This window comes from Cuculus canorus, chromosome 5 (genome assembly GCF_017976375.1).
Source record: "Cuculus canorus isolate bCucCan1 chromosome 5, bCucCan1.pri, whole genome shotgun sequence".
Taxonomy (NCBI): Eukaryota; Metazoa; Chordata; class Aves; order Cuculiformes; family Cuculidae; genus Cuculus; species Cuculus canorus.
In genome coordinates, this window is record NC_071405.1 from 25,601,857 (window position 1) to 25,620,558 (window position 18,702).

The 18,702-nt window shown below is 40.7% G+C and overlaps 1 protein-coding gene across 1 annotated transcript in view; it reads right to left on the minus strand.

The window, feature by feature from the left end:
• CLMN (calmin) overlaps positions 1-18,702 on the minus strand; it is a 78,653-nt gene that overhangs the window by 14,840 nt on the left and 45,111 nt on the right. The window contains exons 2-8 of the mRNA XM_054068357.1: positions 13,575-13,636; positions 10,886-10,981; positions 8,846-8,929; positions 5,452-5,544; positions 3,938-4,128; positions 2,581-2,774; positions 1,118-1,200 (exon numbers count right to left, since the gene is read on the minus strand). Coding sequence (XP_053924332.1) covers positions 1,118-1,200; positions 2,581-2,774; positions 3,938-4,128; positions 5,452-5,544; positions 8,846-8,929; positions 10,886-10,981; positions 13,575-13,636 — 803 coding nt within the window. The remainder of the gene's footprint in view (positions 1-1,117; positions 1,201-2,580; positions 2,775-3,937; positions 4,129-5,451; positions 5,545-8,845; positions 8,930-10,885; positions 10,982-13,574; positions 13,637-18,702) is intronic.

Sequence of the window (18,702 nt, forward strand, 5' to 3'; positions counted from 1 at the left end):
TCAAGAAGCCACCTGTATAGGAAGATCAGAATGCAGACAAGCCTAGTCCTCATCTGTTAATGTATTCATCTCTCCCTGCTGCACCTGTGGAGACAACTGACTTGGCTTTTTAACACAATCCCAAACCCTAGGGATAAAATAAATCTAACAAGTCCAGTAAGTCCGCTGTGAAATATATTAATATACTAGATCATTCCATCCCAGCAGACTGTATTTAATAAAAACACAGCAAACCAGTAAGCTTTTTCTTTGTCCATTAGAATGCTCACAAGTCTTAACACCAACAAATCTTAATGCTCATCTAATCTAATAATCATAATTAGATTATTATAATAATTTTAGTTCCAATGACTTTAGTAATGCCCACCAATTTTATAAGCTACAAAATACATACCAACTGGAACATTCAATCAAGAAATGACAGGGAACGCCTTTCATGTGGGAACCATCATTTATGTGCATGTACTGTAGCACAAAACCTTACCCAGATACTCGAAAGATGCTGATTCTTTGGGAACCCTTTCAAACCAAAATTACTATGTTCAACTAGGTTTGGTTGCAAGTACAAGCAGCCTCCATAACAGTTTTTCACCTTATGTAGATCTCTTCTCAAGTTCCTGGGACTTCCCATCTTTTTCAGTCCCTGACACTGTCAGTCCCTGCTTGCTCTTCAGGTTTTTTTAGTTTTGACAAAGTCTGTATTAAACTCTCTGGAATCTTGCCTGCCATATTAATTGTGGCCCTCAAACTTGAGGAGATAGAAGTCAAAATGAAATTCAAGGTCCAATGAATTGTCATAGATAAAGGGATAAATTTCAGTCTTGTTTGGAGACTAATATAGTGAAGTAGTAGAGCCCTATGTAACCAGTTCTAACCTCTGAAAGTTATGACTGGATGCAAATGTTGAAAAGCACAATTCTACCTAAGCATTTTAGCAATTGCCAATGAAAACCTATTTGACTGGATTTAACAAAAATGTGAAAAATTAAAACTAAGTCTGTGGTTTACCTTAAATAGTTTAGAAAGAAACCTAGAAGATAAATACAGAAATATCTGAATTTAAGTATGCCAAAGCAAATAAAAAAAAAAATTAGGTGACACAGGAGTAAAAACATACCCCTTCCAGCTCCGGGAAGTGTTCCAGAAACTGCGCCACATATGTCACAATTGACTGTTCATCAGGAGATTCCACCATGATATCTATGGAGACAGACACAAGGGACTTGAGCATACAGATCTTTGAAATGCTCTTGCAGAAGAATAGATCATCAGACATTCATACTGCCTTTATGATGAGAGAAATAACAGCTACAAACACTTTCCTTTTTCTGACAGCATATCAGAGAAGGTGGAATCCTTTTCGCTGTTGACAGTATTCAAAAGAGTTCTCAACATCTTACATTCATTTTTTTCTATTTTCAGACACATACGAAACACTGATCAGGGTCCTTTTTCATCCACCTTATGGTCATTAGACAGTAAGCTTGCTGAGTGACAGCACAGGTTTATTTTTAGCAGATGGCTCAGTCTGCTAACAGGTGACCCATGAAAGCACAAATAATCAATCTCTGCTTTCACTCATAAAATCAAGACTTAATACCTGTCCAGCAGAGATCAGTAAAAACCACTGCAAGAAGCAGCTTTATTTATATACATACATTCATATACATGCATACACACACTTACAATATATAAATACATGTGTATATATGCATTGTAAAGGAAAAACTGGGAGATGTAAATACATCTGGGTAGGTATCTACCCAGAACCAGTGTACATAGCTGAAACTATTTTAAGATCTCTCCCCCAAGGAGTTTATAAACGTGACTAGAACCATACGACTACATGTGACCAACTAATTTTTATTTTTCTTAGCAATCATAGAATGGTTTGAGTTGGAAGGGACCTTAAAGCCCATCCAGTTCCACATCCCCTGCCAGGCTACTTAAGGATCCATCCAACCTGGCCTTGAACACTTCCTGCAAGGGGGCATCCACAACTTCCCTGAGCAACCTGTGCCAGTGCCTCACCACCCTCAGTGTGAAGAATTTCTTCCTAATGTCTAGTCTAAGTGTTCCCCCTTCCAATCTGAACGCATTCCCCCTCACCCTATCACTATGTGCTCTTGTAAACAGTCCCTCCCCAACTTTCTTGCACATCCCCTTTAGGTACTGGAAGGCTGCTATAAGTCCACCCAGAGCCCTCTCTTCTCCAGGCTGAACAAGCCCAACTCTCTCAGCCTGTCCTCATATGGGAAGTGATCCAGCCCTCTGATCATCTTTGTGGTCCTCCTCTGGGCCTGTTCCAACAGTTCCATATCCTTCTTATGTTGGGGATCCCAGAACTGGACCCAGTACTCCAGGTGGGGTCTCATGAGAGAGGAGTAGACAGGGAGAATCATCTCCCTCGACCTGCTGGCCACGCTTCTTTTGATGCAACCCAGGATACAGTTGGCCTTCTGAGCTGCAAGCACACTGATCACATCAACAGCCTAATGACTGGGAGATTTTTGGTAGGTATCATAGTACTGTATATTACAGTTTGAATGTTACCCAACAAAGGTGATGTAGGCATTTTACCTTCTGGTTCTAGGAGCCGAGGAACACCCAGCTTATTTTGTGCAATGCTGAAAGCATCCTCCAGGTTTTCTCGAGCTGATTTCTCCAGTGCTTGCTTCATGTCTACCAAAGTAGAGTCTATTGCTTTTATGACAGCTAAGAAAGCAAGGCCACTCCTCCAACTGCTGGCAAAGTCCTGAACTGCAACACCGTACCTGAACAGAATTACACACATTTTCCATTGGTGGCTGTGTTACAAAATCCAAAGTAAAGGCATAATTTTCCTGAAAGTTAAAAGTAAGGTTGCTGAGTTGCATTAGTCACATTGGAGACAGTTTTGGATTTCAAAATGCACAAAATACGTCCATTAAAGCACAAGAACTCACAAACTGGATTGGTGTGGCTAACAGCTGACATCAACCTGCTTGTAGGAAGTAGTTATTAAAAACAAAGCCCTCAAGAACTCAGCAACATATAACATTTACAGAACCAAATGTCTCTGTGATTCCTGTTTCTGTTGTTCTCCAGCATTTTAATGTCATTGCTTGGGAAGACTGCCAGCACTTGAAGTATTTAAAAAAATAAGCATAAACGATTCACATTCCTGTGTACTTGGCCTGCTATAGCAGAAAATTGTGCTTTGCCAAATACAAATGGTGTCAGTATATGTATAAACCACAGGCACGCCAGAGGCCCTAAGTTTAGGAGGAAAAAACAGCCATCAAACTTGCAATGAAATACAGCCCCAGTACAGAAATTTCTGCACAGGTCGTTGGATAACGAGATTATAATGACACTATTATGGTTTTAATATTGCCGTTGCAAGAACAATTTTTTTCTGTTAGATGTTTTCAAATTCTACTCTTTGACAGGAATGAAAAGTCTATGGCCTTTACTTTTGTGGTCCTCACTTTCCTTGTACCACCTCCCTGTTAATGACATGATCTGAATTATTTCGGGGGTAAAACTGTGCTTCCTCTGTGGTCTGCACTGGTAGCAGTGAACTATGGAACGTATTTTTTCAGTTCACCCCTTGTTTATGCCTACCCTTTAATTAGCAAAAGATATCAAATCGACTTCACGAAAGCCAGGGGGTACGAGGGAACAATCCTGTTCTAAACAGCACAAAGCAGATTAGTGCAAGTTAACATTTAACACTCAAATCATGAAGCCAGCAATGCAAAAGGCTTCAAGGTCAGACGGTCACTGTAGACACATGGTATAGTGATATTCCCTTCTGCAGAGACCTTGTGCCTGCAGACTTCGAAAGCAGAAGCCACAGTGCACAGCAATGCATGCGCAGGGTGTGAGACAGAAGAGAAATACAGCTTCAAGAGGGCAGGTGGAACACATTTTTACATGAGGCTTGTTAGCTTACTTTCTGGTTTTCCTCTGAACCCAGATTAAAAGGGCTCTGATGGCTTTCCGCTGATCCTTCACTGTAACAGACATGTTTCTCTCCACACTAGGAGTGCTGGGGTAGGATGTGTCTGATTCCGGACCGCTGGGCCCGGAGGATAGGCTGGAGGAGGAAGAATTCCTGTTGAGGTTACCTGTCAACTCCTTAATCTGTAATAGAAGGTGAAACATGCAGTGGTCTCATTTACAATGGCTGCACGGAGAACTCAGTGCTTGTTTTCATGCAAACTTTTAAAGATAACAGCACCATAACTGAATTTTAAGATGTAATTATAGACCTATCCATTATAACTCTCAACTTGTACTGCACAGGTGTGACAGCCAGCAGCAGCCCAGCTGGCAACCCCAGGAAACAGAAAGGGCAAGGTATCAGTTAAGGCTGAACTGATCAAATTCATATTAAACAAAAAGCAACGAAGTGTGTCCTTCAAAGAGCAATTTCTTTAACTGCAATTGTTCTTCCTCTTCGCAGGACTTGCTGGAGTGAAATAGTCAAGAAATTGTGACCTGCAGCAGCACTGCTGTCATGGTCAGCATTGATATTTGAGTCCAAATAATCCACTCTGCTACTTTTAGGTCTCCCATGCACTCTGCTACTTTTAGGTCTCCCATGCCCTCTGCTACTCGAGAAACAGTTTCTGGTCACACCATCTCTGCCTTTGAGTCCTTCTGGCCAAACTAGGGCTGCGCACCACAGCTCAGCTTAAGGAGCCTAGCCAGGGAGAGAAACCCCAATGCAACTTTTGAGACAGAGATTATTTTTTAAACTTGTAGCCAGTTTAGAAATGAACTCAAGAGAATGAAAGAGCCCTACAATCTTTCTTACAAGAGTTGCAGAAACCCTCTTCCATCTCTCTCTGTACATTATAATTTGCTATTGTTTCAAAGGATATTTTCAAAATACAAAAAGATTAGGGAACAGTTTTAAACTAAGCCTGAGGCTAAATAAATTTTCAGGCTCAAATCGGTTTTATCAGTTCCAGGTCCTTCAATATCTTTCATCTGGCCCTCTACATCAGTTGTGAATTTTTGCCATGTTGAGTAAGTTTCCAGAGATCAGTGATTCTACAAGGAATTCCTCTCCACATTAGATTAAATCCAGAAAAGCTTAATGCAAATAAACCATGACCTGGAACCAAACCTGATATGTTGGTTCAGATCCAGGGAATCTGGACCAGAACCCTGAGAAGGCACAGAAGATAAGGGAAAGTAGTAATGTGAAGCTCTAATTCTGGTCCAAGTCAAACGAGGGCTTAAATTGCCTCCTTTTAACACCCAAATAGGTCCAATAAGGTAAAATGAAAGCAGCTGCAGGTATAAAATTAGTGTATATTAATAGGGAAAAGCTCAGGTTTAGCATGCTTAATTATGTTCCTTAGGATTAAAAATCTATTTAAAAATCAGTATTCAGCTGGAACAGATTGATGCCATGAAGATTATTCACTTATGATTAAAGTGTTCAAGTTTTATTACCTGAAAAAACAAGATTATATTCCATATTAATCCAAGTACCAGAGAGGAATTTCCATCTGCTATTTCTGCTGCATCGATGCTAACAAGCTTTACCTGTAGAAAAGAACATAAATTCAGAGCAAAACTCAAAGAAGCAAAAAATGCACTGTCTTGAACTGAGACTACTGGATGTGTCCAGAATACTTCTACCACAGACTGGCCAGCCAAAAAAGCAAGACTGAAACCTTGTGTTAATGATAATTTGCCCCGAACACAACCACTCTGCCCATGGAACTCTTATGTCAAGCCCCCAGCACAGTTTGTAGAGTAGAATTGAGCCCAGTTCTGCATCATGAGGACCACAAATATGTTTCCTCCACACAAAAATGGAACAAGATGTTGCCCCCTCCAGCGGACCCTATTCTTAAAAAAGCAGAGTTAATTCTCGTACAAAAATTAAAATCCTAATAAGATCTACTTACTTCTGATTTGCTATGCATCTCATTTCTCCTTGCTTATCTAACCTAACACAGTTTGTAAGGGAGTTCTGATTAAATCAGGTCACAAAGGATAGGGTTGCTAATGCAAGCAAACTCTAGATTTTTCCACACAGTGATTTCTTCCCCCTGATAATACCAGGATGTTATTCTCTTAGACAACACAAACTTAGTTTTGGCAAAGGTCATGAAGGAGGGAGGAAGCTGTCAGTACTGCACATGGCACCCAGACCCAGTTAAAGCCCAGCATACAGCCCATTTATCACTGAGAAATTCCGTATATGATGAATCACTTTGCAGTGTTTTACCCTGCTTCCCCAGAAGCTTATGCTGATGGGTTCCACCCATTGTGGTTTAATATCTAACCCTAAGGCTCTTGGCAGCCAAGGCATTTTGCCAACACTTTCATCACAAACCTTCACTAACCGGTCTGGTTAAAGTGAAAAAAGGAAAGCAAAATAACTTTTAACCTAGTGGTTTGCACAACAGTTTTCAATCTTAGCAAGAAGACACCTTTAGCTGTCACTTTTCAAGTCAGATTTCTTGTTAGCTCCAAGGTATTTGGCATGGGAAAACCTTTAATATATAGCACATTTTAAAAGCAGTTTCTCCAAAATAGGGAGCAAGTGACATTTACCACTATATTGCTCTCAGTGACAGCTCTGTTACTACTGCTTATGTCTGTCACCCAGCCATACCCGGCTAGAAGATACTGGCTGTTTCATAAGGAAACAAGTAATCCATAGAAAAGTAGGTGTTTTAGTACTACTAATTAAAAGGGTGCCTGTGACCAGGGCTTCTCCTGCCTGGCCTTGCTGATTGAGGTTCTAGGTTGTCTTCTACTGAGCTCCTGGCAACCAGATATGCTTCAGCTCTGCAATATGATGATGTCAACAGAGAAAAAGAGACCTGCCAGTAGGTCTTAGTTGTATTTGGGTAAAAATCAGCTGGGAAACTGTTAAGAAATCTGAGAACTTTTAAAATATTTCTTAGCAGTTCTACGGAGAACAGGTAAGCCGGCAATCTGTGCTCGCAGCCCAGGCAGCCAGCCTATCCTGGGCTGCATCAAAAGAAGTGTGGCCAGCAGGGCGAGAGAAGTGATTCTGCCCCTTTATTCCTCTCTTGTGAGATCTCATCTGGAATACTGTGCCCAGTTCTGGAATCTTCAAGGTAAGAAGGATATGGAGCTGTTGGAACGGGTCCAGAGGAGGGCTACAAAGATGATCTGAGGGCTGGAGCACCTTCCCTACAAGGACAGCCTGAAGAAGAGAAGGCTCAGAGGAGATCTTATAGTGACCTTCCAGTACCTGAAGGGGGCCTACAGGAAAGCTGGAGAAGGGCTATTCATAAAGGCTTGTGTGGATAGGACCGGGGGAATGGGTACAAACCAAGAGGGTCATGTTTAGACTAGACATTAGGAAGAATTTCTTCACTATGAGAGTGGTGAGACACTGGCACAGGTTGCCCAGGGAAGCTGTGGCTGCCCCATCCCTGGAGGTGTTCAGGCCAGATTGGATGGGCCTTGGGCAGCCTGGTCTAGTGGGATGTCCCTGCCCATTGCAGGTTCATTGGAACTAGATGATCTTTAAGGTCCCTTCCAACCCAAACTATTCTATGATTCTATGTAGACATAACATTTAAAGTCAGAGCACCCCCTTTTGGTGGAGTTTCCAAAAGGAGACTGAAACACCTAGAAGTTACTGGACAACTTCTTGACCTTCACATCATCTCCTGAGGAAAATGGCGAAGGAGATTAAACCTCCCACATCTCCCAGTTCCTAAGAGAGCCACTGAGGCTTCACATCATGTTCATCCCTGCACTGAGGCTGCAGTGACTCTCCCGCATGGCTAGAACTGCTGCAGGATGTCTGGAGAAAGAGCTAAGCTCATGGCAGGGAGGAAGCAAAGTGATATCAGTTGCTATTGCGGCAGTCCATGCAAGGAAGAGTTTTGCCTATACGCACACACTGGATCCCTCCTAACCCATAAAGTTTAAACACTATAGAGCACTTGCACCCTGGAGTCAATAGCATGATCAATTAAATTTCCTCCCCAGATGGTATAGTGGAGAAGCTGCAAAACTTTATTTCGGATACTAGATAAAAAGATCTTTCACTACAGCAAGAAAGCTGCAGTCCTTTATAGGACATAGTCCAACACTTGTTTTTTCTTTTCTGAAAGATCTAGGTATACCATGTATATGAGTTGTTACGTGACTGGTACTTTGCGGCTCTTGACCCCCAAGCTTCTCAACATTTTTCAAGAAGAGAGAGTTTTCAAGACACAGACCACATCCATAGGGCTTTGGAATAAAGCCCTAATGGGAGAAACAACAAAAAAAAAGGAATTAATAATTTAAAGCTTCAGGGTCTGATCTTGGTTTGTCACTTACAACTTTAGGAAGTGATGTTGCAGTAGTGCCTCATTGACTATAAGGGAACTTACAACCTTGTAAGCTTTTGATTCCTGGAGTTAAACATTTCCCAGGTTTAATTTTCTCTTGCCTCTGATCAGCTGCCACAGCCATTTACAAATAAATACATGATTTGTAATACCTTAAGCATTTCTGAGGAAAGTCATCTGCCTTCAGTGTAACTGAAGTAATGCCACTAAGATCCAGTTCATAAAGATTACCTGCATTTCTTTTTATTTTCTTTCAATATTGAGTTCCCAATCCTTTAATCCTGTTGAGCTTTCACATTAAAAAAAATGAACAAATACTTCTTGTTTTAGACTCTCTAGGTGTTCTTGTTGTGCATTTCTATGTGGTGTTTCAGCCTGGTTGCTAAGGTAAGTCACAGTGCCTTTATGTAGTGTTTTCCTCTTCCATACACGCTGTACATCAGACTAGTTACAGTAATTTTAATTTGCAATATGCATCGAGGAAGGTATTAAAGTCAGTCTTTGAAAATACTCACATTACTGTCCTCCAAGAACTTAAGTGCTTTGGCAATGTTGTTCAAACGAAAAATGCGATGGGTTGAAGATTTGTATTCGTGCATCTAGAAAAAAATAAGAGCAATGCTGTTTCAAGAAAAGTTGGAATTATTCAGCACTACATATAAAGCTTAAAAAAACTACAAACAGAGGCTACAGAGGCTTCAAAGAGTAGTGGTCAACAGCTTAAAGTCCAGATGGAGATCTGTGACAAGTGGTGTCCCTCAGGGGTCCATACTGGGACCAGTGCTGTTCAATATCTTTATCAATGATATTGACAGTGAGATTGAGTGCACCCTCAGCAAGTTTGTGGATGACGCCAAGCTGACTGGTGTAGTTGCCACTACAGAAGGACAGGATGTCATCCAGAGGGACCTGGACAGACTGTCCCTGGAGGGCCCTGGAGAAGTGGGCCTGTGAGAACCTCATGAGGTTCAACAAGGCCAAGTATAAAGTCGGGGCAATCGGGGCAATCCTTGTTTTCAGTGCACGATGGGGGATGATGTGATTGAGAGCTGCCCTGAAGAGAAGCACTTGGGGGTGTTGGTCAATGAGAAGCTCGACAGGAGCTGGCAATGTGTGCTCACAGCCCAGAAGGCCAACCGTATCCTGGGCTGCATCAAAAGGAGCATGGCCAGCAGGGCGAGAGAAGTGATTCTGCCCCTCTATTCCTCTCTTGTGAGACCTCATCTGGAATACTGTGCCCAGTTCTCGAATCCTCAATGTCAGAAGGATATGGAGCTGTTGGAATGGGTCCAGAGGAAGGCTACAAAGATGATCAAAGGGCTGGAGCACCTTCCCTACAAGGACAGGCTGAGAGAGTTGGGTCTGTTCAGCCTGGAGAAGGGAAGGCTCAGAGGAGACCTTATAGTGACCTTCCAGTACCTGAAGGGGGCCTACAGGAAAGCTGGAGAGGGGGTGTTCATAAAGGCTTGTGGGGATAGGACCAGGGGGAATGGGTATAAACTGGAGAGGTTCATATTTAGACTAGTCATTAGGAAGAATTTCTTCACTATAAGCGTGGTGAGACACTGAAACGGGAAGTTGTGGCTGCCCCATCCCTGGAGGTGTTCAAGGCCAGATTGGATGGGGCCTTGGGCAGCCTGGTTCAGTGGGATGTCCCTGCCCATGGCAGGGGTTGGAATTGGATGATCTTTAAGGTCCCTTCCAACCCTAACTATTCTATGATTCTGTGATTCTATAGCTTCCCAAAACAGCAATAATATTACAAAAATAACCAGTTCTGACTGTGTGACCACAGCGGTCACTCATGCTTCAGTGTGCAGATGGTTCGGTTGCTACAGAGTATCACCAGCTAACTGCAAGTGCACCTGCAGTTGTGAGACATCTGCAGAATAGGTCTCTCATCTTATCCAAGTACAATACCCACACAGAAGAGAGTACTTGCTGACAAGATTGATGCAGGAAAAAAAACATTAATTCAACTGTAATCGGTCATTTATATTTGCACTGGGTGTTTCCACTTCTGGTATGTGGAACTTTATACAGCTCTTACAAAGAAAGGAGCAGAGTAAAATACACTGATATGTGAAACTACCCTTCTGATTTAGACTATATCAGTAAGGCTACTGAAACCTGAGCCAGAATACCAGAATTAGGCTCACAACGCCACCAAGCATCAGCAGACCTATTAAGTATCATAATGATCCTAAACAAAATAGAAACTGAATTTATGGATTAAAAAAATAATACAGCAAATATATCTCTTCTGGGTAATGTGACTTGGGTGATCTCCAAATGGAATATGTGAATATCAATGTATTAAAGCCTTAAAACCCCTGAGGGGTAAGAACATTTACACTGATCACATATCATTTACACCTCATTGTTATATATCTTCCTGAATTGTAACTCAAGACACCAACCTGTAACATAAGGAATTCACAGCAAAGTTGATGAAATGTTTATTACTATAACCAAGACTCCGGACCAAATTCTCCCTTATTCTTTGGATGTTCATAGCTCCATATCTATGGAGTTTTTCCCTCTTACATACATACCAGCTTTTGTCCTGATAAGACTTCCAGTAGTGCCATCAAGATTTTGCCATCTTGTATATCAATAAACAAGTCTTTCACTTTCAAAGGAGGCTTGTGCTGTGAGTTGAAAAAAACAATAAATAAACAGGTAGATTTTAAAGCAGTACTGCTTGGTAAGTCACCAGGATTTCAGAGTCTAAAAAGGAGAATTTTACAAGACAGAGATAGTAGAAATAAATGATAAATCTTAGCCTTAGGGAAGGAAGGGCTGACTGTTCTTCACATCAGTGGCAATTCTGTCCTAGGAGTGTCTGAGCTGAGCTAAACCAGATACAATACTCATGTAATTGAAATCAGACAAGGACTCTTACCAGATTTCCCGTAACAGAATCTCATCTTAATGACTCTGCCAAGGAAAAAAACACCTAAAGGTTGGGTGCTGATCCATTAGACTAAGACTGGTCCAGCAGAAGCAAATCCCACAACGCTGAAATAAACCTACAATCCAGTCGGCCACAATGCCCTGTCTCCTCTGTAAGGTGGTATACCACTCTGTTTTCCACTATTTTCCAAGCACTTTAAGCAGCAACTTCCTGTACTGTCTCTCTCTCTTTTTAGCAAACTCCTCCAAAGGAATCCATACCCACATTTTATCAAGCTTTCTGATGATGTTTGCGCCGTGAGGCATGTTGCCAACTCAGTTCAGCCCTTACAGGTAGTCTCAGCTGCAGCAATTATACTCTGTTTGGGTGTCACTCACTCACGTGTTCCTAAAGAGCCCAATCTTTCTATATTTGATTAGGCCATACACTACTGTTTGGGTAAGCACTGCTTTCGGCAAACTGGAACCATACATTTTCATTACTAGTCTTTAATCTAGTCAAGAATACTCAACAATGCTCCAGACTGAAAGAAAGCAAAGTACTGTTCATTTCAAAATTACGTAATCTGTCTGAAAGCCTCAAACCCAAACCTGTTTTCTTCTCGCAGTACTTAAGACAAGAACAACCAGAACTCAGGAGATGCAGACTACTCCCAATTATACCATGACCAGCAGAGCCAGCTCCTCTCCAATGACAACCCAAATGGGATAGTCCGCTCCAAAAGAGGACACATCACACCACAAGTTTCCTGAAGAAGTACCAGAAGAAGACTTCACTGCTGCCCTTAAAAGAAAGAAGTCACTCTGCAAGAAGTGCTTCTTCTTTAAGGATAAGGGCAGAAGCCACTTTCCTCAGTGGATGTTCTCAGGGAACCACTTATAATTACAGAAAACTTTAGCGAAGCTCTCATTATTTACATAGATATATTTACTATGCCACTTCAGGAAAAACCTTAGTATAGCAGGAGACTTTTGCCCTCCCTTCAGAAAAGCATTTTTTTTTAGTTGAATCAAAGAGGAAAAAATTTGTATGCACTCCAGAGAAAACAGTTCACCTGCCCACAAACTTTCTAATATTTCATATGCTTGGCATAGCAGAATTAACAGCACCCTACAGTCTCTTCATGATCTAATTCCTTCTGTAAATCAAAGTCCTTCTCCACAGTCACATATTTGACAACCCTTTCTGACAACTTCCAAAAGTGCAGTTAATTTAAAGCCCTAGGCCCTGATTCACAAAGTAATCACGGAACGCTTTCTTAGTTCTGAGACCCTTTGGGAGTGACTGCTAGTCAAAACATTTCAAACTGGCCTTATTCTGATTTTCCAGTGAGACTGAAGAGGACCCCTTTATTCCTTCAGCAACACTCATTGAAGAGCAGTGGACTTAAGCAACTGTATACGTGATGCCTTTCTTCTTAAACCCCTTTGTCTTTCTTAAACCCCTCTGTCTGACATGCAGTCACTTTCTAAGAACTACAACAGCCAGACTGAAAGCAGTTTGCAGCCCAAACTTAGTCCCAGTCCGTACTTAGTGAAATTTAGCCACAGATACTAAAAGCCCTGTGACGCTTGAACTCCAGTCCAAACTTTGTCTAGATCAGGAAGCTGCTCCATTCCTGGATCCTACACTAAGCATTGGTGCTGTCTCAGTAATATTAAGAATTTTTTTTCACTTTACATCCTCAACAGCAGGAGAGTCATTCTCTGGATGGCAGACTACTCAAGAGAGTTAGTACTTATCTACTATCAATAAGAAAAGTAAATTTGGGTTAATATTCATTATTATGGTGTGATTAAGGAACCATATAAAATTATATTAAAAATCTTGTTCTCTAACATAAGTGCATGTGTAAAGATCCCATCAGACAGCCTCCCCAAAAACATGACTGACAGGGAATTAATATTTCTCATCCACAGATCCGTGATGAAGACAGGTTCTGAAGAATATCTGTCTTGGGCCATGATGCCTCAGCTGTCCAAACTTCCAGTCCATGGAAGAACACAATCATCATCACCTCAGAGCAGCTTACACTAGATTTTATGTGGGTATGTTCTGTGGGAAAATTCTAGCCATATGATAACAGTCAGTGGCATTAAAGACTTAAATCCACCTGAGATGGACTAAAGCCTGCCAAACATTTGTTGCACCTGAAAAGTAATTTTCACTTACCCAGGAATATGCTTGCAGCTTCCCCTCATTCTCTTCCAAACGTCCCCATATACAGAGAAGTAAACTTTGCTTCCAAATTCTGTTTTAAGGGGAATTAACTGCAGTCTGTCTACTGTTGTGTCCTCGTATCTCAGTATTAACATGGTCAGTCTTACCTTTCCCAAATGTAGGTTTATCCATCTGGTAAAGGTTCTCTTCTGTACATTTTCTCGTTCCACTAGAAATATCATAAACAAACAAACGAAAAAAAAAAAACAGCACTTAAGATTCCAGCAAAAACAGATGCACAAAAAAGATGAAATTCATCAGATCCCTGTGAATAAAATAAATGTATTCCAAGCAGGAGGTATGAGCTTGAGCTGTAGTGTTTTATTCAATTTCTTTGCCCAGACATGAGCTATATACTTGTAGATTAAGTACATAAGAAGTCTGCCTTAGTTCTGCAATCTTCAATGTAGCTTTCGAGAGGTGAATATTTATGGGTTGTGCACAGCTCTCCTGTGATGTTAGACTCTGAGCAGGCAGCTTGAACCTTCTATGTCAATTTATAGGATTAATGCTCTGACACTCATATGCAAATTGGTCTGGTGTGGATTCCAATGTACTTACTTGCGTGCACAAGGGAACAGGACCGCGTTAGCCAGCACAATTTTTGTCTTCATTCTTACGAAATGAAAAGCCTCATCAAATCCCATCTTCCTCATCTCCTAACAAGTGCATTTAAAATCAAAATTCCATGTCCCTACTTTGAAGAATCATTTTATTTATACTGCAGTAAGATGAAGCGTGCTTGTTCCTTGCCAGAAGTGCTGTCTGCTAGGTGCTGTACAAAGAAGTCTTGTGCCAGCTGAAGAGTTTTTAATCACATCTGCTATATCCGGAATCCATAGCGAACTACACAAAAGTGTAAGGGGAATCATATTACTGACCAACTTTCATTTACCTTCTAATATAAAAAAGTAAACCATATATTTAATATAAATGAAGTAGACTGACAAAGCAATACTTCACTTTAGAGACCATTATTCTTAAGTGGTTCTCAAATTTCTCTTGAATTAAGGAAATATGGCAATTTATGGAGAAAAAACATTAAAACTAGTTATATGCTGTATTTCAATTTAGTCATAGACTATATCAAGTATATTTTAAAACCGTTCTGTGTTTCTTCAGCCCTACAAAACCAGCTAACCTATCTACTGGGAAATCATATTCCGTATAAGTCTGGTTTGTTTTTATTGGTCAGACTAATTATAGGCTAAGTAGTAGCTTCCGTAAATCAAACTTTAATATTGTTCTTTTTGATCATTTTAACTGAAGGGTCAGAAGCCTCCAATCATATGTAAAATTGTTTTCCTTATTTTGATGTATTGGAATAGAGCTTTCAGCATGAATTACATCTGTCACTGATGGCCATTCTAGCCTTTTAAGTTCTCTTATTCCTGTAAAACCTGATTTTATGTAAGACTGGTTGAAAAAATTCATTACCCATTAAGTGCTTTAGAAAATATGGAAAATGCCAAACTAATTATTGCTGTTGGCTTTTCTTTAAAAATATCTTAGAAGAATGCACACAGATTTGAAACAGCCCTGTACACATGAAATTGTAAATTATATTAGGGTTCCAGAATATCTCTAAAAACCCTACAGTGTTTACCACCTACAAGCCTCAAAGTACAATAAACTAAGAGATGTGTCACATCTTTCTTGGGCTACCCTTCCTTCAGCACCTCGACCCTGCAACTGTTCTTTCAATGCACTCACACATTCCTGTCTGAACAGCAGAAGTGCTATGTTTCACCCACAGCGTAACTTCCACAATCAATCTGTAAAAATTAACTTTTGAGGGTGGGTGGAGGTTAATGTGAAGTCAGATCTGTTCCCAGATACACTTCTTTTTGTTTAAATACACATGTTGGTGCAAAGGGGAAAGCAGAACAGGCACACAGAAGCTAGGTGCAGGACACGGCATGAACTTTCTTAAGCTTGTCCGAAATGCTTAGGAATGCTCAGATGGACAGTGCCAGGTTTCAGGGAGGACAGAAGACCTTATCAAATGGGTTGGATATATGGACTTCCAATGTCAATCAAAATCAAAGAGGAAACACATAAGGGTACAGAGAAACAAAATAAATGTTTTCTGATTTCATCAGGGGCATGGTGTCTTGGTTTCAGGTCCTATTTTTCACCAGTCACTTTGGCAACCCTCATTTTTAGGGTAAATAAGGATGCAAGAGAGAGCTGTGTTTATTTACAGATCATCCATAAAACCGAGCACACACTGGCTCCTAATTTTGCTGCAGAAATTCTGCCATCAATGCAAATTAGAGTTGCACATATGCCTGAAAGGATGGGTGAGCCAAGCTGCTATTACTGCTTCAGGAAGCTCACACACCAAAAAAAACCCCAGGCCCATTAATGAAAGCACTTGCATATATATACAGGTTTCAGTGGACATTTCTACAATAAGCAGTCTCTTTCTAGTACGAATAATGACCCCAGAATGGTCACTATTTGATTCTGTAATAGTTTAAAGCAACAGCAAGTAGATGAGGAAGAGGAAAGGGGCGGAAATGTGTTTATAAAATCCCTGAGGCAGACAAACCCCTAATGCAGACCATATGCTCGATGGTAGAGTTAATGGGGAAAGTTCAGCACAGGTATTTACTGATGTGTGCCTTTAACTGTTATTTCTCCAGCTTCGTGGACCTCCCAGCGTCGGTACAGCCCTTCTTCTCCACAATCTTTTCATTTCAGATGATTGTACAGAGACTCTATAAATCTTATACAGTTTCTATAAGTTAAATGGATTTTTTTTTCCTCTTTTGCACCTACTATTGTACAAATGTGAGGAAACTCATTCAAGTCTAAAGTTCCTATGCTTACGTATATAGTTTACTTATACTGCAGTGGGTTTACTGGGCAGCTAGAGAGCAATAACACCATTATAAAATAATAATTACACACACCATATGGCTGGCATGTGCACAAATCCCACGCAGGAAAAGAATGATGTCTGCTGTGAGGACTGGATTCAAAGACATAATGCTGGATAGTAATAAGAAGTTAGGAATTGCCATTTTGTTTCAGCTTAGGCCTTTATATAAGAGGAAAAATTATAAAGAGAAATTCTGACCACCACACAGAAGCTGGGACTTCCGTATGGAATATGGAAGTATTCCAATAAGCTCAGCTGCAACATGCTTTCAAAGTAGGGTCTAAGATATCGCAGAGGCACAGTATCTATACCACAGTACACAGGTGCAAGTAGTCAGTTTGCAAACAAATATTCACAGAGATACATATTCTGGTTTGTAAAATCTTACGGCAAAGGCATCTAATTTGTCACAGAGTAAAACTACACTTGTTCAAAAACCACTTGGGTAAATTCAAAGTTAAGCTGTTATGGACAAGAGAGTTGGAGTGCTTCCTTTTGTGGTACTATTTCCTGCCCCACCAGCCTAGAAATTCCTCAGGCATTTACTACTAATGCCATTTCTTCCTCCCTCAGATCTCCTCAAAGGTCATGACTGTTGCAATACCTACAAGAAGCCAATCCCCCAACAGCCTCTATGTTCAACATCAAGTTGGGGATAGCAAATATCAATTTGCTTGTAAATACTATTTATTCTATTGTTGTAGAACCAGTTATGAACAATCCTCTGAGGCACATCAGTATGGGGTTGGGCATATGAAGGAACTATGAAATGTAGAAGCTGATGTGAGTGGAACACTTGGCAGTATGTAATTACATGGCTTCAGAAAACTGATTGATTTGCACATATGCATATTACTCCTAAAGCAAAGCAGAAGGTCACTTAAATTTGTTTCCAAAGCTATTAGTATTTCATCCAGGATATCATCAGAAGATGACATTATAACCTCCACAACTGGCCAAGCTTGCTTTGAGATCCACTTGCAATTTACCTTCAAGACATCTTGTTAACTACTAGTTTTATAACACACACCAAAACCAGCTTCCTCATTTCTACTACAGGTTATAACCTCTACAGATACAAGATATACCAGTTATTAACATTAAGCAAGTTTTCAAGACAGAAACAGTGTTGTTGGCCACCTAACTGTGAAAGAGGATGCTGTGACTGCCCTTGGCTTCAGAAGCAATAACTTGCCAGGAAAGTCATCCCATATCCATTTCATCAGTCACCAACGGCCCCCAAAGAACGAGCTTATAACCTTTTTGGCTCTAGAGGTATCTGAGCATCTGCTGAAGTCTTAGATCAGCAGAAAACAGTACTTCTTATTAAACAACAAAAATATATGGGAAAATGTATGATATTCAAATACTACCATCTAACTCCAAAATGAAACGTTGTTCAGACACTCTAAGTCTTGGGAAATGCAAAGTCCTACCCTTACACCTTCCTCATCCCTAAACCCCAGCTCTTACAGACAAGCAATCAATCAGTCTCTAGAGAACACACATTGAGCAATCTACTTTTGAACCACTCAAACTCCAAGCCACCAAAAAAAAAAGAGGACTGGATTTTAAACTGGGCTTCATGGTGTTCCTATGCTTTGGCTCTGCCTCGGTATTTCTGATTATTAGTCACCACACTATCAAGTTTTAATACTGTTTTCTCTGAAAACTCAGTGTTCATAGAGGAAGCCAGCCAGACATCTTAGAAAATGAATTTTACCTAAATTTGCTCATTTGCTGCCCGCAACATTCTATGCTCGTGCTATTATGTCTCAGAAACTAAAAAGTGTGTTTCCAGGCCTTAAAGATGACATTGTTTTTAGAGAACATTACAAGGTTGCCAGCAATAAACACTATCGGCTAAGGAGAACTTCCTAGACTTTTGTTTTAATTAGGGGGTTCTGTATTCATAGACACAGACTGATGGCATTGAGTAGTCAGGTTGAATTTTGGTGCCAAAACAGCAAAAAAAGGGTGGCCTTTGACTAAGATCTGCCTCAACGTGCTTCTGTATACAAAGCAGCTCAACACACAATCCCAGCGTGCTGTTCTACCTCTTTTTCTGCCTGTACAGATGCAGGCAATTGCATATGCCATATGGGCACATAAAGGCCATGCCATCAACACAAGATGTTGATGGTAGATACAGGGTATTGACTGCTGAACGGAAGCACATATCCTTTTCCAGGAGACCTTTCACTGCTCAAACACAACACATGGGACAAAGTTCAGATTCAAAGACAAAAGGCAGGCCTTATGTAAGCAACACATCTCGCCTGGGAATGGTGACTAGAAGTGAGCTATAGCAGAAAAAACAAAAAGGAGGGTGAGAGAGACTGGGTGGA